Source organism: Dipodomys spectabilis, unplaced genomic scaffold (assembly GCF_019054845.1).
Source record: "Dipodomys spectabilis isolate Male_0828 unplaced genomic scaffold, ASM1905484v1 ptg000302l, whole genome shotgun sequence".
Classification (NCBI taxonomy): Eukaryota; Metazoa; Chordata; class Mammalia; order Rodentia; family Heteromyidae; genus Dipodomys; species Dipodomys spectabilis.
In genome coordinates, this window is record NW_024870979.1 from 2353812 (window position 1) to 2376010 (window position 22199).

Genomic DNA, 22199 nt, shown 5'->3' on the forward strand with positions numbered 1-22199 from the left:
CCAGTCGCCCATGCCTGTAAGCCTGGCTACTCAGGAGGCTGAATCTGAGGATCACAGTTCGAAACCAGCCCTGGCAGAATAGCCTATGAAACTCTTATCCATAGTTAACCACCAAAAAGCCAGAAGTGGAGCTATAGCTCAAGTGGTAGAGCACTAGCCTTGAGTAAGAGTTAAGGGACTGCTCCCTGGCCCTGAGTTCAAGCCCCAGTTCTTCTTCTCTCTGTCTCTGTCTCTCTGTCTCTCTCTCTGTCAGATACACACACACATACACACACACACACACACACACACACACACACACACACACACACACACACACACATAGAGGAAGAGGAGGAGAAGGAGGAGGGGCATGGCTCCATTTCCTCCTGACTCCAGATCCCCATGATCTCCATAAGCTAATGAGGAGCTCTCAGCCTTTGGAGACGCTGGGAATGAGCTGTGACATGCCGGTCAAGCGCAGCACTGCAAGCTCCCACTGGGCCTCCCACAGCATCACTACCTGGGAACAAAGTCCCAATATAGGGCTGTGCCGAGCCGGGCCCCCTACAGAGAGACCCTCATTGCAGAGTCCATGTGCTATCTCCATAGGAATGCGGGGTAACTTTTGTTACGGTGGAAATTCAGAACTTTATCTTACCGAGGATGACTTTCTGTTTAATAAAAATCTTTAAAAGTAACCTGAGGTATTTTGGGGCCTCTGATATCTGCTGCAGAATTCTGAAAGCCATGCTTTCAGATTTTAGGGTTTCCTTTATTTGGGGAGACTAAAGTGGGGTGAGGGTTGGAACGCACAGATCATAGCATTGCCGCCTATTGTCTGGAACGCTTGTCATACCATGGACCAGGTCCTTTCTGCCGGCGAAATAGAGAGGTGGAAATCCTGTGTCCCTTCACGGGGAGCGTCCCCCACCATTGAAAAGATGAAAGCGAGGCCGTAAATACCTCTTTCTTCTGTTCAAAGTCTTTTTTTTTTCTTTTTCTGCTGGAAGCACTTCTACTGGGCCTAACCATTTTTCCTCCTTAGTTTCTTGCACCAAAGCTGCTGGTGTCACCCGTAAGTCAATTATGGAGGAAAAACTCACACAACTGTTACAAGGAAACAAAGAATATAAAAGTCCTAGCCAACCCTAAGAACACTAACACACGGCTATGTCACCAGGAAGTTAAGGAGAGGCATCGTTGCTATTTGAAAAGAGAAAGATTCAAGCATGGAGAATTCCAAGCGAGGAAGGCCGGAACTGGCTTGAAAATTAGGAAGTTTTATTAAACAAATGTTTGGCATATCATTCATGTGTGGCTGTATTTTAGGTGTTTTCCTTTAAGGGTCAGAAATAAACAAATCAGTGGTGTGTGTTTAATGTTCTGAGATAAGACAACTTATCAGACAGGAAGTGGTAGAGGGTGTAGAAGGGACCTCGGTGTTCAATTTTGTCAACAGGTTTTCCATTTCTACCAGGAGCAAAGGAAGAAGAATCTAGAATGAATGCCTCAGAAAGGGAAAAGAAAGCGGGCAGTAGTATTCCTTGCCAACATCAGTGATCCAACCAGCTTCCTTAGGCCCCAAGTCTTCCTCCCACAAACCCCCAGGGTCAACACAGCAGCCAAGTAGACCCTTCCCCAGGCCTCAGCTCTCGACAGACTCTTCCCTTCCACTCCTTTCTACCACAGCTGGGTATCACAGCTCCTTCAGAGTAAAAGCCAGTGGTGACCCCCCCCCCATTCATTCTGCAGGAGGCGCCCTAGTGTCCCTTATCCTCTCCTTCCTGTTCTCACTCCAGGGAGCTCCAGACACGTGGGTCTCCTGGGCGGGGCACCCAGGACCTCTGCACTCTACTCGCTTGATTCCATCACCTGCACCTTGACTGGTACTCGAGTCCTCTTCCCACTGCACTGCCCTTGGACTCCAGCCCTCCCCAGCCCACTTTATGTTTCTGCTCAGCACTTAACCACCATCTGACTTGTTCTGTATTCTAGGCGTTTGTGCCTCATCTTTCTTCTCTCTCTCTGATGCAAACTCCATGAGAATGGGGACTGTTTTTACTTGTCTTTCTTACTCACTTTTATTGTCCATGGTGTAGCGTGCTGGTGACACATGGTAAACACTCACTCCGCCTTTGTAAACCAGTGATTGAGAAACCAGTGATTGAGTAGAAGGGCCTGATAGTCCATCCTCCTGCCTGGACCTTGGGGGTGGGGGGAGGGTCTCATCAGAGGGAACCCTTGGCTCTGCTCTGAATTGAAAACCCACTGCTTGGAGGGCTGCATAATCTCCAAAAAGGTTTGAGACCCAGAAAGAAGACATTGTACTTTTTTTTTGGGGGGGGGGGAGGAGGGGAGTGGGGGGGGCAGGGAAAAAGGGGGCAAGAAGGCTAGACATCATGCTAAGGGACAGAAGAACCATTTGTCCTCAGATGACTATTTTCCGTGACCTTTGATCAGAGGCTGTCCAACAAAAATACAGCCTCTGGGCTGGGAAGATGGCTCAGTGGTAAAGCGCTTGCCTTGCATGCATGAGGCCCTGGGTTCGATCTCAGCACCACATAAGCAAAAAGAAAAAAAGCCGGAAGTGGCACTGTGGCTCAAGTGGTAGAGCGCTAGCCTTGAGCTGAAGAGCTGAGGGACAGCGCCCAGGCCCAGAGTTCAGGCCCCACGACCAACCAAAAAAAAAAGAACAAAATACAGCCTCTAATTCTTGACAGAGATAGGTCCTATTTTTTTTTTTTTACCAGTATTTGTTCTTCCTGACAAGTAGTATCACAAATTCCTACAGAAAACCTGAAGAGAACAGGCAAGATGCTGAGCCTTCAAATGCATGCTGTGGATTTCCTTTTCCTCCTGAATGTGATCTATTTGTTCAATCTCACCTATAAATCTGATTTTGTGATTGTGAGCTGGATGCAGGCTGGCAGAGGGAGTGCGAGGAAAGCTTTGGGAGATGTTTCCAGGTTGGGAGACACCAGGCAGGGCCTAGAGCCAACACCAGCCCTCCCACAGATGTGGCTGAGCCCTAGGGACCTCTCTTTGGAGAGAAGGTTCTAGAAAGCACCACCGATGGCAGGAGATAGAAATGTTAAAATAATAATAATAATAATCCAAAGAATTAGCAGATTCATCTCCTGTAGTCTGCAATTCAAACCACAAAATGAAGCAAACCAAAACTACTTTTTGTCACCTGCTATTTGCTCAATACAGTACATTTAAAAAAGAAAAAAAAAAGTCTTTCTGGGCAATATTTCACTAAATAGTCGACACTTGAGCCCAGCCCCCAGTTCTGCAGCTTTCTTGGACACTAAGGAGAGGAAATCTCTGGCCTGTGTGGCTTGATTCCTCAGTGACCATAATCTCCTTTTTGCAGAGGCCACGGCTGGTGACGTGGATTTGTGCCCGAGCCGTTCACGTCTCTGGAGAAGAGAGCTGAAATCCCGAGCTTTAGGTCATAAGTAACGGTGGAGGGGGCTGGTCTAGCCGTGCAGGCCCTTTGGGGAGCCCTGAAAGGCTCAGCAAGGAGCGATTCTTCATCTTGTTCAGCTGAAGCACAGCCAGCACCACGGTGAGCGGTGCCTCATCTGGAAGTCTTGGCGCAGTCCACAGGCCCCTGACTCTGGCCATTCACGCTGGCTCCTTTCAAACACAATGTGATTTTTTTTTTCCTCCAAAATCACAGTGTGACAGTTTGTTCACTGGCAGAGAAAAGCATGTTATTTTGCAGAAGTGCCCATTTGGGCTCAAATAATTTAATGGAGATAAAGTAGTCTGCGATTATGGGTGCATTGTGGGAAGAAGGACTGATCGTTCCTCCTGCCTTCTTTCTTGACAGGTGTATTTCTACTGGGTCTGCCGGGAAGCGAGAGCATTCGAATGGTTTGCTGATCTTCTAGTCTCACTGGAAACACGAATGAGTGAACAAGGGAAAACTCACTTTCTGAGTTATCATATATTTCTTACTGGCTGGGATGAAAATCAGGTATCGATAAACCTCTGACAATGAGCATTATTACTGGCTTGCTTAATAGTGAGAAGAGCCAGTTCCGATAATGAGATCTGTAATACCCAGTAGCATAAAAGAATTATTTTAATGTTCTTAGGGGGCAAACAAAGAGAATGAAATAAAAGTAAATTAGAAGCAACTATGTAAATTGTAACAATCAAAGGACCTACAATAATCTTAATGTGGAATAGAAATGAAGATAAACAGATTAGATATTAGAAGACAATCCAGAGATTGGACATTCCAAATAAATTTGCATTTGCCATTTTGAGTGACCCAGTGAATATTCTTAACTGGTTGTATCATCTGTTGAGCTCCTAATTGGTTCTAGTTCTATGCTTTGAGCTGCTCAGAATGCAACAGAAAGGATTCTCGAATGTTTATATTAATGGTTTTGTGTTGAAAAGTATGTCGGCATCTACACAAAATCATTGAGGATACATGATTTCTCTATAGATTTCTCTCTTTTTAACATTATATGCATATGTGTTTATTTATTCAAGGTCAAGATGCTCTTCTTTCAGGGCAGATGTTCTGTCCACAGGGCACTGGATTAATGAAATGACTCTTCCAAAAATAATGTGTATGAACACATCAACTACAGTCCTGATGAACCTGATGAATATTGCATCTGAATCCAGTTTAGCTCCTCAGATATTGGCACTAACAATGAAGTGGTTTCTAAATCATGAAATGTATATTCCAATCAGCACTACTGTAGCCACTATCATTGATTTGCTTTTTAAGGGAAATGTGTGTGAGCCCAGGAGATCTGCATTAATCGTCATATTTACAAGTGAATGCTCTGTGTGTTCACACACATGCACACACACACACACACACACACACACACACACACACGTGCCCTTATAGAACATTGCTATAATTCGACTCTGTGCTTCTTTAAATGAATAAGACTTTGCTTCAGATTTTCAGTAGCTTTATGAATTTTTATGGTCTCATTTGCAGTTCCCCTTAAATATTTAATCCTGTGGGATAATTTGAAATATTGGTTTCTTGGGAGCTAGGCTTAAAACATCTTAATGAATTATATAGTGTTAATTATGTTTTCCAAACAAACATTTTCCTTATTCAAGTGGGATTTTTTTTGACTGATAACCCATGTGGTGTGATAGACCCGGTTTCTGCCTCTTCATTTCTAGCACTGTACTTACTCCTCTGCATTGAAGGTACATTGAGCTCATGCCGACTGCGCCATTCCTGAGCATTTGGGAGTTCTAAGACCTGGGTGTTCTTAGCAGAGACAACACAGCCTTGCCTTCCCTTTTCTCTGCCATTAGCAAGAGTAGGGCATAAAATATTTTATTTTCTGAATACAAGTAAATTAAAATAGATATCTTCTTCCTTTTTTTTTCCTGTGACATGTGAGAAATTCTTTAGATTCCCAAATTTCAGGCAGGAAATCACTTGTCTCAACATTTAAGTGAAAAATAATTGGTACATTCTGTCAGTAAATCAAGCAAGGGGCTGTTTTAGAAATTGTTAAACTGAATTCAACCACCTCAAAGTGGCAAAATGACAGGGACAGAAGGGACAGATGGAAGAGGTATTATGAAGGGCAAATCAAAAGGGTTTGGAGATTAATTGAACAGTGGGCTGAGAAATATGGAACAAATATAATTCCAAATGTTTGAACATCAGTGATTGGCAGGACCACAAGCAGAAGTAGGGAGGCCTTTTTAATCCCATGAAATGATGTCCAAACTTCTTAGCAAGTACTTTATAGCCCTTCCCAACCCAATCTGGCTCTGTGCAGGCCCATCATGTTCCCGTGGCCCAGGGCTAACTGATGTCCCTCGTGCTGGACACTTTTATGCTTCCACATCTTTGTTTACTGGTCCCTCTTGGACACGTCCTCCAAGCCTTCTGCCATCTTCTAAAACCTGTCTTTTTATGGAGTCCTCTTCCCAAATGCTTTTCCAAGAATAAGGCCCCTACCTTGGTCTGATTGACCTGACAGCAACTTCCTGGGGCCCGGATTTCGGAAAATACCAGTTTACCATTGTCTCCTCCCCTTCAGGACAACATCCATTGTTTTACCTGTGCTTGGCCGTGGCTGCTGCTTAGATGATGCACAAGGCATGTAGGCAAATCAGTCTCTCAGCAGGAAAGAGCAGGAGCCGCCCCCATGGTCTGTTACCCAAACCGTCGGGATAAGCAATAGTAGCAAATTGACCGGCCAAGGCTCAAAAAAGGAGAGAAGAGCTGACAGAGACTCTCAGGGTGGTGTGGGACACATAACCTCCAGTACAAAAGAAGAAGGGAGTTACAAGAATTCACCAGCAGCTCAGCACGATGAAAGCATAAGACATGCTCCGCAGCGTTCATAGGCCCCAGACTCTTACTTAGTGACCACTAGTCACATGATACCTGCATGGATTCATTTTATGTACAGACAAACAGTTGGGCACAGAGCTCCAACCAGACACCAGATCCTCTCTGCCACACATATTTCTTGAAGCTTCTTTTGCTCAATGCTAGCAGTCTACCACTTGAGCCATAGCTCCACTTCTGGCCTTTTATTTTATTTTATGTTTTTGAGTAATCTATTGGAGATAAGAGTCTCTCTGACTTCCCTGCTAGCTTTAAATCATGATCCTCAGCTCTCAGCCTTCTGAATAGCTAGGATTACAGGTGTGCACCACCGCACCTGCCTCCCCTTGTCATTTATGTAGAGACTGTTTGCATGGTGTTTACATTGCATGATCATGTGTGCTAGATAATCCTATAGGATTTAAGATGTATGTGTGTCCATAATGTGCAAATATTCCATCATTTTATACAAAATACCTGAGTATTCGTGGGCTTTAGTATCTGGGGGGCAGGGCAGGGATCCTGCCAGTCCTCTAAGGACAGAAAATCAAATGGCTTCAACCCAGTAAACAGGTATAACTGTGAAGTCCACTGCCTTCTGGACATTTGCCTTCGCAAATCCCTGGGCTTTACTCACAGGTGTACAAGGACAGCAGGTACATGCTCAGTTTTGACAGGTTTGACAGCAAGGAAAAAGGAAGCTGTTTCACATTGTGTATCCTTAACCACATTTATTATATGCCTCTTGTTCTTTCAAAGAAAGACATTCCTCAAGGCTCATACCATCCCATACTTACTACGTGGAGGGAGTTCCTTCATTCCAATAAGGCCGGTTGGGAGACAGGTGAGCATTGCTGGCAATTACCAGCCAACAGTGCATTTCCAGCCTCACAGAAACAATCTATTAAATCTACAAATGAGCGAAGTGTTTCATCCAGTATTTATAGAAGGTTCCTTTTTTTTGTTTAACTAAATGTCATCTGATACCACCAATCTTATTTTAGGCTATTCACATCGCTTTACACTGGGATGGAAGCACAGATGCGATTACAGGCCTGCGGCAGAAAACCTTCTATGGGAGGCCCAACTGGAACGAGGAGTTCAGGCAGATCGCCTACAATCACCCCAGGTGAGCAAGGCAAGCTCTCTCCTCTGCCTGCAGGGGCCCAGAGTGGAGAGGGGCAAGCCGCCACCCAAAGGGAAGTGGATCTGCCCTAGGCACTGTGCATGCTGGGTAAGACAGAATACCCACCTTAGGAAAGATGGCGGCCCTGGTCTATTTCAGGAAGCACAAACCCCTTCTTCACTGGCTGACAGCTTCTGACGCTCGCCAATTACGTCGAAAATGTTCACACTTAACCTCAATTTAAAGATGGTATTTCTTCAACAACATATGTCTTCAAAAACTCTTTAGCAAATGCAGTTGGTCTCTAATTACCCAACTCGAAACCTCCCTTCTCTCCAATTCTGCAGTGTCTAGCAAAGCAGACATGTAGGTACTGGTTTAGAACCAACCTAGAGCCCAGCTACCTAAGTATGAATCCTGGCTCTGCCATTGTTGCTGGCGATCTGTCCTGCCACTGACTCGGTCTCCCTAACTCTCCAAACTGCCAGTAAGAGCCCTTAACTATGAGGATTCTATCCAGTGAGTGACTGTAAAGTGTAAAGTGCTTTCCACACAGTAGTCTATAGTGTAGCTGCTGTCATTCCAGCCATTTCAATCCTTAGTATTATTTTTTATTATATAATAACCTTTAATGGAGAGAAGGAAAAACACTTGTTCTGAGGCACCAAGACCAGAATAAAGCATATACTTGCTGCTGATCCTAGAAGTATCTCTCACGCTATGACCTTGAACAAGGGAGCTGTTTTTGAACTTTGGTGCCTCACTGTGAAACATGGATAATGATATCCATTTGCAAAGCTTGCTTCTATCATTGTTTTAAATGCACAGAATGTTGAAGGGCTTGGTGAAATACACAGCACTCAGCCAGACCGTTTGCACTGCTATCATGTCTACATTGGTCTTTGACCTGAACTGGCATCCATAGGTCCTGATAGTGTCTTCATAAAAGAACACTCTCTATATTTAAGAAAAGATCTGAAGAAAATGAAATATATACCATATAGGCACAGGCATGTCTTGGGACCTGAGGTAGAGGACATTATTCCTAGCATGAATCAAGAGGTCCAGTGATGGGACAGAGAGGAAGAACTGCAGGAAGTGGCGTTTAGGAGAGGTGATGAGGGAGAAATGCAGATATCCTAAGACCTTGGATTCTGTTCCCAAAGGAATGAAACTTCATAGGCTCACCCCAGGAGTGCTGTAGAATTATTCCTAACTGCCACAAAAGAATAGATTGTAAGGGCCAGGCCAAAGGAGAGGCCCACAAGGAGATAGCAGAGGTGGTAGCTTGGTGGCTGTTAATGGGGCAGCTGTGGTGAGAAGCAGATGGATTCTAGTCATCTCTTGAAGGTTGAGCTGACATGAGCTGCTGACAGATTGGCTGTGAGGTCTGAGCCGGGCTAGAATGGAGTTCTTGCTCATTAGCATGGGCATTGCTTATAGGAATTGCTTGGTAGTGAGCATGGAACTCTCAGGAGTACCATGTTTGACATGTTTAGCTCGAAAGACCAGTTACACAGTAACTGGGCCCAGCAGTCTGCCCAAGAAGCAGTGTCCCCAACCAGGAGTTTCCAGGAAGAAACTCAAGATTCCTGGACACGCAGCCTAGGGAAGAAACAAGCTCATGTGACGACTGGGTTTTTCTGTTCCTATTTTCTCCTTTGGTAGAAAGTATTTTTTTGATAAATCCTGGACACTCCATTTTTCATTACCACAAATTAATTTTCCCACGTTGTAGGCTTTTAACATGGACGTCTTGACCTTTGTTTTCCATTCTGATAGTCTCATTCTTTATGGTGATGAGCCCTTAGTGCCATTTCATATTGTATTTGTTTATTTTTGTTTTACATGAGGCTTGCGGCTCAGTGGGGAAGACCTTTCAAACCAAACCATTTAATTATCTCTCTTTCCTCAGAAAAAGTGAGCCAAAAAAAGAAAAAAAACAGAAAGAAAAAAAAGTGTCAAGAGACAGAGGGTCAAACTGAGCTGGCATAAGCTCTTCCCAGAAAACAATATTTTGCAGGGTTGAGAGGGGAGTCCATCCAACACTTTCAGGGAGTGAGAAGTAGGAGGCAGTTTTAAGCTGGGCAAATGGAATCTCTGGCACTCCCTTGTGCGTTTGTCCCTGCTCCAAAGCCACCATGAGAGCACACAAGTGGCCAGTTGGGTTTCTCAGCACAGTAGCTGAGAACTCCACCTCCTCTGGATGGGAGTCAGTCCTCCCCCCCTCCCCCTCCCTTTCCCCCTCCCTCGGGATGACTTCAGATCCTCCCAGGAAGAAAAGGGCTTTAGGGTGTGATGCCACAGAAAGAACCAAGACAGTTGATGCATCCTCCCCATTGCAAGGAGCACTCTGGAACCCAGCAACTTGTCACCAAACTTTAAGCTCCCATGTAATTAAGATTGGACCTATCCAGACAAAGTCAGCCATTAGTGCATCCCTAGAAAAAGACAAGCCACCAGTAAAAAGCTTCGCCCTGCCCTTCCACAAGACTTTTTAAATGACCTCCTCCAGATAATTTTTGATTTCTGCTGCATAAAAGGAGATTTATGTTTAATGAAGCTTTTAATGAAGAAATCTCGGAAAGAGAATGCCAATAAAATCTAATTTTTTAAACTAGAAAATCTAATATTGAAAAGTATTTCAATATCCTGGCCTTTGTCCAGATAGAAATGAAACACACAATCCAATTACTGTTCGGTACAAAGGACAAAGGAACATTAATTTTCCTCAAGACGGTTATTAAAGAGATAAACAGTATGTTTTCCCCTTATTATGTCAAGGAGATGTTTGTTTCGAAGCCCACTTGGCTACTCTCATAAGGCAGGCCTGTTCTGCCATTAGCTCCTATCTCTTGGCACAGATAGGGCAGGAGGAATGGGTGAATTTGTTCCTGGTCTCAGAGAAACTCCTTTGTTCTTGAGGGTCTTTGAAGCATTCTCTCAACCATTTCTGCTCCTCAGCAGAAAGCCAAGCATTCTTAGGATTTTTCACTTGTAAAAACATTTACCTGTTCGCTCAAAGCTGGAGTTCAGTCTTGTTCTAAAAAGATAGAGTTAAATCAAAAGAAGAGAGTGAAGAGGGGGCAAAACAACATTTTTTATAGGACATGAAAAACAGCACCCAAAATAAGGCTTGAAGGGAAGCAGATCAAAGAGAACCGGGCAAGCTCTGAAGAAACCAGAAAATTGCAAAAATAACAGTAATAGAGAAACAAATTGATAGCATCGAAATGAATACAAATAAGGGAGAGGGAAGAAAAATTAAAAATAGATCAAAGACTAGAAGCAAAAAAAAAAACAAAAAAATTATTCTATTGTTTATATTTGTAATTAATTTTGGTAATTATATTGGCTGTAATTTTAAAAAACACAAATAAGTTTTAAAAGATGACCAGCAAATAGCTGATATCTGAAAAAAACTAGGTATATTATTGTTAGGCAAAAACTCATATAGCACATAACAATTATTGCATATTTCTACAGTTGTACACTCCAGAAAAGTACTTTACTCATACAATGAAAGTCATTCTCCCAATTAAAATATAAAAGGCTAATTAAATATGTGCTTTTACACTTGTCTTATTAATGTATTGAAATGTGTCTTATACCAAAATGGAAGTTGTATTTCTTTTTTTTTTTTTTTGTAAGCATTCTCAATATGCTCCTAACCTTTAAACACGTGTTCAGAAATCAGGAAATTATTTCCAAGAAGGCAGACAGAATGAAAATAAATATAGCTTTGTCACATCCAGCTACTTTTTGACAAACACACATTGCACATATACTCACCCTGGAGAATTTGTACATCAGCTCTCTCTGGCTAATTGACTAACAGGTTTTTTCCACAGGGCTTCAGTCTTTGCTCTTTCCTGCAGGTAATATTTATAGTTTGCTACTTTTGACTTAATTGCTATTAATTTCACCACACCTCCTAGGTGTGAACTTTATGTAATTAATTACATAAAAAAAACTTTGAGTTTTCCCTAACTTGAATAGGAGAGTCTCTTTTATCTTGAAGAAAGTTATTTTTTTAAAGAATGGGTGAGTCCCGCCCTTTATTAGAGCTGTGCCACCCAACCCAGAGCTAAAGAAGGTGTTGACTTACCATGTGACTGGGGCTTCTAGTCCATATTGCATGAAAGTATTTTAGACCACCCATTGTTTTCAGAAATGTAAAAATACCTTTCTGCTGAATTGAGTAAATGTGTCCATCTGGAACCACATTTGCTTGTGTGCACACCCTTGAGTTCTCATTTGTACGTGCATCTGTGCAAAGTGATGTTAAATGGATATTTTTAAGAAATTAACATTCTGATTATAGCATTCAGGGTCCTTTATCTAACAGGATATCCTAAGAATTCATTATAGGAGTAAAATGTTCAAAACATTTAAAGAAATAGATAAAATGAAAACGTCACGCATTATAAACGATAGCATCATGAGGAAAGCAAAGCTGCCATAACTGAGGAGAGGAATCTTGTCAGCATATGGTCACTGCTCTCTGGTTCCGACCAAGTGAAAAGTCAACAAAAATTACCAGAACTACTTGGTTTGTGGTAGGAGGTGTTATATGTGTAAGTAAATAATTAGAGAGTTGTATTTGCCTTTATCCCCACAAAGTTTCTTTGCAGATATTATCCATCAAATTATTCCTTATGCAGGATGCTGAATTAATTCCATTACTTATATATATATGTTGTATATATATATATATATATGTTGTACTTACATATTTTGGTGTTGAGGGTTTAGGACAGGGTTGACCAAAAGAAAAGAATCGCTCTCCTTTGATCTGTCATCCAACACTACAAGCCAACTGCTTTCCCTTTTCTCCTTGCTTCTTGAGGGTAGCCATTTTACCCATGTATGTCAGAGCCTAGCCCACTGGCCACCATAGGCAGCAGAAGCATGATGTATCAGGGGTGGAATCTGGGAACTACACAGCTCTGCCTGACAAGAAAGATGGGGATGGTGAAAAGAAACAGGAAAGCATCCTATGAGCATAGTAAAGGATGGTAACAGCTCCTAAGAAACAGACTAAACACAGAAAAGTAATATAACAGGCTACGACACATTGACCAGGAGTTGGGTTGAAAAAAAAAAGGCAAAGCTAACCAGCAAAATCATCACCAATGGGGACTTCAAGAAGATAACTAATGTGTCCAAAATTACCCAGCAACTGAGCGGCAGAACCAGAGACAGACACCCTTCGCCGTTGCCTCTTGCTCCCTTAGGCACCTGAAATTTGATTCAAGTTGTAATTTTCAGTAGGAAATAATTCTGCCAAAAAAGGACTCTCTCAAACTTAGCCATGGGAATATGTTTGAAAACAGCCGCTCAGAGAGTTCTTTTGGAGCTAGTTTGAAAGGTGATGAAACCATCAACTTATGCTCTGGGTATTATGATCTTAGAACCCACATTCCAACAGAAGGCCATGCTGCAATAGAAGCCAAGATGAGCTGGGCTCCATGGTAGTGAAGGAGGAGGAGGAGGAGGAAGTGGAGGAGGAGGAGGAGGAGAAGGAGGAAGGAGGAGGAGGAGAAGGAGGAGGAGGAGGAGGAGGAGGAGGAGGAGGAGGAGGAGAAGGAGGAAGGAGGAGGAGGAGGAGGAGGAGAAGGAGGAGGAGGAGGAGGAGGAGGAGGAGGAGGAGGAGGAGGAGGAGGAGGAGAAGGAGGAGGAGGAGGAGGAAGTGGAGGAGGAGGAGGAGGAGAAGGAGGAAGGAGGAGGAGGAGGAGGAGGAGGAGGAGGAGGAGGAGGAGGAAGAAGAGGAGGAGGAGGAAGAGGAGGAGGAGGAGGAGGAGGAGGAGGAAGAGGAAGGGGAGGAGGAGGAGAGGAAGGGAAGGGGGAGGAGGAGTGTTACATAAAATGAAATGACATGATAAGTCATTTGGAGGTATCTCACATGAAAAACATTCACCAGGAAAGATTAACCAGAAATTGTGTCCATTGTCTGAAACAGAGTTTGTGGCTCTTTGTGCCTTCCTCCTAAGCTTCTATAAATCCACAGGAAGCTTCTGGGTATCGATTTTATTTGCAGAATGCACTCAGGGTATAAAGTAATTTGATTTTTTTTTAAATGGGGTTTAGGGTTTGCCCCTACAGGGTTATAACTTACCAAGCATAAAAGCCAACACATAAAAACAAACATACAATTTAAAGAGTGGAGCTCAGGGCAGCAGAGCCTGGGAATGCAGCGAGGTGGTGAGATTACTCCTGGGCACACCCACACGCCCATAGATCTGCTGTGCTGAAATCTCCTGATGGGTGATATTTTGGATGTCTTTTATGCCTGGCATCGCTGAACTGTTTTTGAAAAATGCACCAAACCCACAGAGGAAAGCATCGTAGTTATTTAGCAAATAGAGGGAAGGACGGAGGATTTTTCTGTATTATTTATCAGTGCTAAAAATAATGCTGGGAGCGTTCACCATCTTTGCAGCCATGTGAAACTCATTCCTCTCCTGTCAGAGTCAGGAGCCCAGACCGATCAATGCCATGAGCTCTGTCCGGGCTGCAGCTCCTTGCACATGCCGGTTCTGCAGCCTGCAGGCCATAAACTGGAGGATAAATAGCACTTCACGTTTTATATTTCTTTTGCTGAGAATCTTTTTTTTTTCCTAATTCTAAGCAATCGTGGGTGATTAAATTTTATAGAAGAATTTTTTTTCTTTATCAACCCCATTAGGATTCCGTTGCACTTCTCCATTGTAGCATAAAAGAATTTTTTAAAAAAAATTTAAATCTGCGAAATCTGGACCTTAACCACATTTGAATTTAAATCTGCTAAATCTGGACCTTAACCACATTGCTTGGACATGCAGCTCTGTGGTTCACCAGGTGCATTTGCCATGAGGAATCTCCACGGTAGAGATCACATATGTCGGAGAGGGTGAGCACCAGGGATGGACAGAGAGCTGTCGGGCTGACTGTTGGCCACAGCTGAGTAAACAATGGAGGATCTTTGTGAGACGCTTTGGTGATTACCCAACCATGACAGTATGGACCCTGTACTTGACCGTGCTGTGTAATGTCCCAGCTTCAAAGAGGCAGGGGAGCTGTGACCGGCTGGAGACACCGCGGTCTACCTGGCCGCCGGCAGTCAGAATCCTTTGAAATGGGGTCTTAAAGGCAGAGCATCAAAGAGCACCATCAGCTCCCGCAAACCGTGACTGTGGCTGCAAAGGAGAAAGCAGTCTTTGGCCTGATGGGAATGGCCCCGTGGCCATCTCTTTGGTGACATCCACGCTAATGGAAAAGTATCACCTCCATAGCAGCATCTTTGAACATGGACAACAAACACAAAGCAAAGGTGTGATTTTCCGCGCAGGGAAAGAGTCTCCCCTGACCCAGCTATCACTCCCAATGCTTCAGGCCAGAGCTCAAGAGACAGTGCTCATCCCAGGAAGTCGATGAGGGCCTATGGGTTAAGACCCCACTTCCTATCTCCTGCTCAGCTTCACCAAGCAGACAGAAACCGGCAGACATCACGTAGGATAAAGGCTCAAGCGAACCAAGACGGAGCTCCCCCAGGGGCCGGGCAGGAGGCCCAGGCAGGCCCAGCAGCAGCAGGTTTCATCCTCACTGAGGTGTTATGAGGTGCTCCCACTTCTTTCATGAGTCAGTGGGGGCTTCAAGAAGATAATTAATGTGTCCAAAGTTACCCAGCAACCAAGCGGCAGAACCAAAGACACCCTTCACCGTTGCCTCTTGCTCCCTTAGACACCTGAAACTTGCTTTTTCAGTAGGAAATAATTCTGCAAAGGAAAAAAAAAGGATTTTCTCAGCCTTCGGCATGGGACTATGTCTGAAAACAGTCATTCAGAGCGTTCTTTTGGAGGCGGTTTGAGAGGTGATGGAATTATCAACGTCTGCTCTGGGTATTATGATCTTAGGACCCACATTCCAGTGCAGCTATGATACACAACAGGAAGCTGTGCTGTGGTAGAAGCCAAGATGCACTGGGCTGCTTGGCCCGTCCCAGCTAACTCCAGGTCTGAAGGGACACAGGCTCGTGGGCTGATCCTGGACAGTGGTTCCCAAGATCAGAGACCTCAATATCCATGGGGCTCCTTGCTGAATAGGCACTACTTGGATTTGAGCCAAGAATTCAACACGTTAACAATCGGCCTGGATGATTTTATTCAGAAGAAAGTTTTGAGAACTTTTGATCTAGACCAGAGAAACTAATTGCGTCTATGCCAGAGACTGGAAAGGGATGCTACAAGGAATAGAAATGTTCATACAAGATATAAGGTCTTCTGCCTGACAGGACAGATGCATTCCCACTTCAAGGGACAAGCTGAACCCTGCACCAGTGCCCCCGTGGCATTTGGATATATGCAGTGTCAGGATACAGTCACTGTATGCCAAAATATCTCTCTGAAATTTCATAATTAGGGATGCCAATATTTGCACGATCACTTTTCAGCAATATCATTTTCCTTTGGTCCTAATTCTAACAGGAGAAACAAATCAGTTGCTATGCCTTTAGTATAAAATTTGATTATCTATTTTTTTTAAAAAAGGTAGAGTTGAAGAAGATATTAGTAATAACTAGCTCTTTTAAAATCCTTCTGAATAAATTATCTCATTTTGCTGGCCATGGAATGTTGGAAGTAATCCTAATCTTTTGTTTTATACATTCCCTAGTTAAGACCTACCTTTCAGGACTGAAGATAACAATCACCACAACCATTCGTTCATTCCTTCAGCAAAGGAATGTCACCAGTACACAGGTGCTATTCCTGCTGTCTGCTAGGGACATTCTAGTTATTCTAGTCTTAGGTCTGAGGAGATGCTAATCAAGGTTACCTGTTGACACATCCAGGCAACACCTAACAATAGCAGACTCTTCCAGCCTCAAGCCATTTGGCTCCCCTAACTTGTAATTCTGAAATAACAGGATTCTGGTAACCTTGGACAGAGTTTTGTGTGAAAGTGGGAAGAGAAAAAAGACAGAAGCAAGTAGATGAAGATAGGCAAATGAGTAGCCTCTAACCTGATATGACAATTCTCTTTTAGCTCTGGCCAGCCTCACCCTAGGTAACCCTCTCTCCTTTCTCTACCCCCTCTGCAGCAGTAACATCGGCGTGTTCTTCTGTGGCCCCAAAGCCTTGTCCAAGATACTTCAAAAGATGTGCTGCTTATATTCATCAGCTGACCCCAGGGGTGTTCATTTTTATTACAACAAGGAAAGCTTCTAGACACCGCAGTCAACCCCCAGCATGGCGTAAGTGTCTGCAATTGTCCAGGTCAGGGGTCAGAAACTTTGACCCTCTAGAAGTAAACGGAACTCATCGGTTTCAGATCTCCATCTCAACTGCTCAACTCTGCTATGCATAGAGCCAACATAGCCACAAGCAAGAACATCAACAATTGAGTGTGACTGAGTTCAATGTCATAGGATTGGGGGGAGGAGGTAGATTGCCATGAAACATTTCTCTTTATCCATTTAAAATGCAAAATCATAGTGAGCTCCTGGAGCCATCCAAAATCAGGAGATAGGGCAGATTTTGGTCTCCGCAATATAGTTTACTACCTCTAACAGGAGTCCTTTCCAAACATAGTTTCATACTGAACATTACATGCATATTGCTGCTTGGATTAAAGATCCTTTATGAATATTTCACAGATGACTTTGTTTTGATAGGGAAGATATCTGCCTTGTGTAAAAATCTGCTCTGGACTGCTTTAGACTTAAGTCCTGTGTGTTCTTATCATCATCTATAAAGCAGAGAAGTCATCAACAAGGAGATCTTTCATAAAGAATCTTCACATACTCAAAAATGATCATGAAACCGATCTGGGGAGGTGGCTCAGTGGTAGAGTGCTTGCCTTGCATGCATGAGGCCCTGGGTTCAATTCCTCAGCACCACAAAAGCAGAAAAAAGCCAGAAGTGGTGCTGTGGCTTCAGCGGTAGAGCGTTTGCCTTGAGCTGAAGAGCTGAGGGACAGCGTCCAGGCCCAGATCATGAAACTATGCCTTCTTAGCTCTTGTCTGGTCAAAACAATACTAAATTTTAATACTAACCCCTCTCAGGCTAGCATGTAGATTCTAGTCCTGCTGCTATTATTCCTGCCTTTCCAAATCTCCTTCCTTCACATTCGTTGTTAATGTGTTGACTAAATATGGTGATGCTAACGGAAGCATGACTAGTGTTAGGAGAGACTGGCTTCCTCAAATGTTGTATGCCTATACATAAAAAGTGAATACATACATGAAATAAATAACAAAAATGTTTGCCACCTTTCCTTCCCTCCTTCCCTTTCTTCATTGATTCCTTATTCCCTCTTTTAACAACTAGTTTTCATTACTATCACATTCTAGCTTCCCATCATCTTAACACTTGAACCTCAGCGTCTGCCCCATAGCACAAGTAAGATTTTCTTTTCTTTCCTGTCGAATACATCTTTTATAGCATGTGGTTGCCCGAGTATGTTTCACAACCTTATAGTTTTCTCTAGCGGTTTTGATTAATGTGTTTAAATTTTACTTTCTAATATTTCAACTTTAGCCACACATACCAATACCAATACATAAGCTTAGTTAAACATTCAGACCTAATCAAATCTCTTACTATGGTTTCCATTCAAGTTATTGACTTGGAAAAACTTATAGAAATTTCTGTGACTGCCTGGAAATATCAGTGTCTAGCCAGGGATCATTTAATGACAGCCAGTCACTGAAAACAGATATCACACCATACTTCCTTAGCTTTGAAATTACACTCCATATACAATGGCAAAGGCATCTACTGCAATTAAAATACATTGTGGTTTTCAAATGCTTCTTATCTTTGTGGACTGTCATTCTGTCATACAAGAGAATTAAGTTGGTCTGACATAATATGCTTTTACAAAATCAGGCAGCCACTTCTGTTCTTCCAAATATTTCTAAATCTTGAACTGATCGCATATTTCACATAGTCATCCTACATAGATATCAATTGTATAATTTCTAAAGTGTATTTTGAAATATGCTGAAAGCAAAAATTGGATATGTACAGTGACATCTCAAAAATTATTTCTATTACCTCTGCACTGGAATTTCTCATTATCTTTAACTATTGTTTGATGCATATTATTCAAACTCTACAACGTTGGAGTTCTTTTTATTTTTTATCTGTTTATTAGTTTGGGTTTTCTTTTCTTTTTTTTGGCTTTACTGAGGTTTGAACCTAGGACTTCAGGTGTTAGGTGAATCAACAAATCATTAGATTAAACCACACCTCCAGCAAACTCTAATTTTAATTTGCCTAATCACTATATGTAATTATTTCTTAATTTAAATTTGACTCAGCCTTTATAACTAGAAATTTCTGCAGTCAAATCTAACCTTTAACTAGAAAATGAAATGTATTAAAGGTTTTTATCCTTTGGTTATATTTAATTATTACTTTTCTTTCCCTGTGTATTTGAAAATAAATATACTCTGATCATCTCATTTTTGTCTGTCTGATAGAATAAAATTTGTATAATAAAATAAAAATTTATTTTGAAACTTCTTTCTCAACCTTTGGGGATGTTATTTTAAGGTTTTCTGTTTTGGTTTTTGGTGGTGGTTGTACTGTTGTATGACTTTAGGGCCTTGAACTTTGTGTGTGTGTGTGTGTGTGTGTGTGTGTGTGTGTGTGTGTGTGTGTGTGTGTGTGTGTGTGTGTGTGTGTGTGTGTGTGCTCGCATGGGTGCGTGCAGTTCTGGGGCTTGAACTTGGGGCCTGGGTACTGTCTTTGAGCTTTTTCACTCAAGCTTAGTGCTCTACCACTTGAACCCACAGCTCCACTTCTGGCTTTTTGGTGGTTAAGTGACTCATGGACTCTTCTGCTCAGGCTGGCCTTGAACAGCAATCCTCAGATCTCAGCCTCCTGAGTGGCTAGGATTACAGGCATGAGCCACTGGTGTTGACAATCCTTGCAATTTGGGGGCAAGAAATTTATCACTTAGGACATACCTTCAACTCTGTTTGCATTTGGACTTTTTTTTTTGTTTTACCTCTTTTCAAATGATTTTTATTAAAGTAGTTGTACAAAGGAGTTGCAATATGACATGCTTGGAGGAGGATTTTTGAACTATTTTTTTGTTTTGTTTTTTAGATAGGGTCTCCCAGTATTTGGGACTGGAAAGGGAAGGGATTTGCCTGAGGTTGACCAGGGAAGACATTTACCTACCTCCAGCCTCCATGTAGCTTGGGGCTGGAAGCACATGCCGTTCCCAGCTTATTTTGTTAAGATATGATCTTATAAACTCCTGACCCAAGCTGGCTTCAAACTGTGATACTTCTAAGCTCTGCCTCCTGGGTAACTGGGATTAGCAAATGTGACATTACACGTGGCCCGCTCAACCTTTAGGACTGCTTTCCAACATTCTATGACAGTGCCATTTGTCCATGCATATACTGACATATATGTGTGTCAGTAAATAAATCTCCTTAATGCAGCAATAACTAAATCAGAAATATGTGTAAAAAAGAAATTGTTCATTGTCATTCACAATAGAAACAAAAATATAGCAGACCTACAAATCTATTGAACAAAAATTATCAAGATGACCTAAAAAAATGAGAAAATGAGTGACATTTTCAAACAAGCAGGAGTGTCAGTCTCCTCAGTGTGAATATGAAGCATGCTAACTATATCAGCTTGGCCTAAGGTAGCCATCAAAAGGAAATTGTTAAAAAAAAAAAAAAAGCCAAAGTGTGATGAAAGAAAGCAAGAAAGAAAGAAAGCAAGAAAGAAAGAAGAAAGAAAGAAAGAAGAAAAAAGAAAAGAAAGAAAGAAAAAAGAAAGAAAGAAAGGGAAAGAAAAGGAGAAGGGGGGGGAGAGGAGGAAAGGAGAGATCAGAAGAGAGGAGATGAAGGGAAGGAAAGTCATGTCCCAAAGAATCATCTTGAAATAAAAGGCCCCAGCCAGATGCAAAAAAATGGACGTAGCTACAAGAGACCACAATGTAACCAAATGCTGAGACCAAAAGCCCCGTGTAAAAACTGCTGAGAGAACACAAATATCAAAGAAGTTTTTACTTACGAAATTAGTATTCAAAAGTGCAAGCATGCCCAGTTGTGGTGGCTCACACTTGTAATTCTAGTTACTCAGGAAGCAGGGAGTCAAAGAATCGGGATTGAAAGCCAGCTTGGCCTCAAAAATATTTGGAAGAACCCATCTCAATCAGTACAAAGTAGGTTGTAGTGGTACAGTCCTGTCATCATAGCTATTAAGGAAGCATACATAGGAGGATCATAGTGCAGGCTGGTTTGGGCATCAGTGCAGGACCCTATTTTAAAAAAAAAAAAAGCCGAAAGGGTTGGGTATGTGGCTCAAGGGGTAGACAACCTGTCTGACAATCAAGAAGCCCTGAGCTCAAAGCCATGTACTGCCAAAAAAATAAAAATAAATTAAGGCCCAATATAGATATTTACCAAGAAAATAAAACAAAAATCTCTTTCTCTGTAATAACTACCATAGGATATGCATACACCGCGGAAATTCAACTAATGGAATGCAGTGAGCTGTGAAGAGCACAGGAACGGAAAACTGTTGTGTCGAAAATCTCTGACCACTGACTGCAAAAGAAAAGGAAGGTGGGCATTGGAAAGGAAAGTTTTCCAGAGTAAAACACTGGATGAAGGAAATGTGCAGGAGGAGAAGATGGCACTGGAAGGCCGGCATCTAAGGGCTTCCCATTCGTGAAAGGATAGAAGAACTATGGAAGGTAGCCTTTGCTACACTCTGGAAGTAAATCAAAAGAGGTAACCTTAAATGGCTCATTGCTCACCCCGCCCCATTCTAGATAACTGCGCCATTCTTGTTTTCATTGAACCTAAGCTTCTAATTTTTCAGATAGGCAAGCAGTTTGAACAAGTTCTCACAAGTGTTCAGCCCTTTTCTCTAATTCATATTTGAGGGTAGTCTGTAATGGTTGTTTTGTTTTGTTTTTTTACCCGATTGGTGTTTGACTAGATCCAGAGTTCTTGGACCAGATTTTCTTCTGCTCAGACCTTGAGGATGAGTGTTTTCTGTCAGGACGATTGCTATACTGAAATATGAGGTCAAGTTCACCCTCTCTCCTTTGTAACTAAATTGCTTTCTTGGATGGGATAACCAAATAATTCTTCTTTTTTTATCTTTGAAATTGAAAACTTTTGGATATTGGATATTTCACATAAATTTTTCCTCTATTACAGTGTGAACTTGGAACCTTTCTTTTCTTCACTTCAAGAAATTTTTTGCATCTTAGGTCTTTATAAGCACATTTCAATTATTTTTACTGGATCCTTTACCACTTTTTTTCCCCATTTTACTTATCTTCCCAGCTGTTGTAATCTTTTTGTCTCTTTTGTTTCCATGCTCATTCTTCCTAATTTATTATTGGCCCAAAAATCTCTTTCTGCAATCCCTGGAGCCAGATGTATTTTGAAATTCAAAATAATTTCATATGTTAGCAAATAACAAATGCATATTCCATGTTGCATAATATTCCCAGTATGATCTGGGCAGTATTAAAAGCATTAATATTGTGTCAGTGAATACTAGAAATATGAATATTCAAGTTAAATTGAATAAACAAAAATTATAAATAACCCCACATCTGTTCAAAGCCCAAAATTATGCAATCAAATGAGTTATAAGATAAAAAAATACTCTCAGTTTTCATAGTTTCTTGGGTTTGGGGATTTCAGTAGAGGGATTTGGACTTGAAATTTGGCTCTCAGTAGCTTCTATTCTGTTCCTTCCTGTTTACAGATTTTAA

General features: G+C 42.1%; 1 protein-coding gene across 1 annotated transcript in view; it reads left to right on the forward strand.

Annotated features, from left to right (window-relative positions):
- The window catches only part of Nox3 (NADPH oxidase 3), a 55266-nt gene extending 34262 nt beyond the window's left edge, over nt 1–21004 (forward strand). The window contains exons 11-14 of the mRNA XM_042702091.1: nt 3821–3967; nt 7330–7454; nt 16531–16683; nt 20915–21004. Coding sequence (XP_042558025.1) covers nt 3821–3967; nt 7330–7454; nt 16531–16657 — 399 coding nt within the window. The 3' untranslated portion in view covers nt 16658–16683; nt 20915–21004. The remainder of the gene's footprint in view (nt 1–3820; nt 3968–7329; nt 7455–16530; nt 16684–20914) is intronic.
- The last annotated feature ends 1195 nt before the right edge of the window (nt 21005–22199 follow it).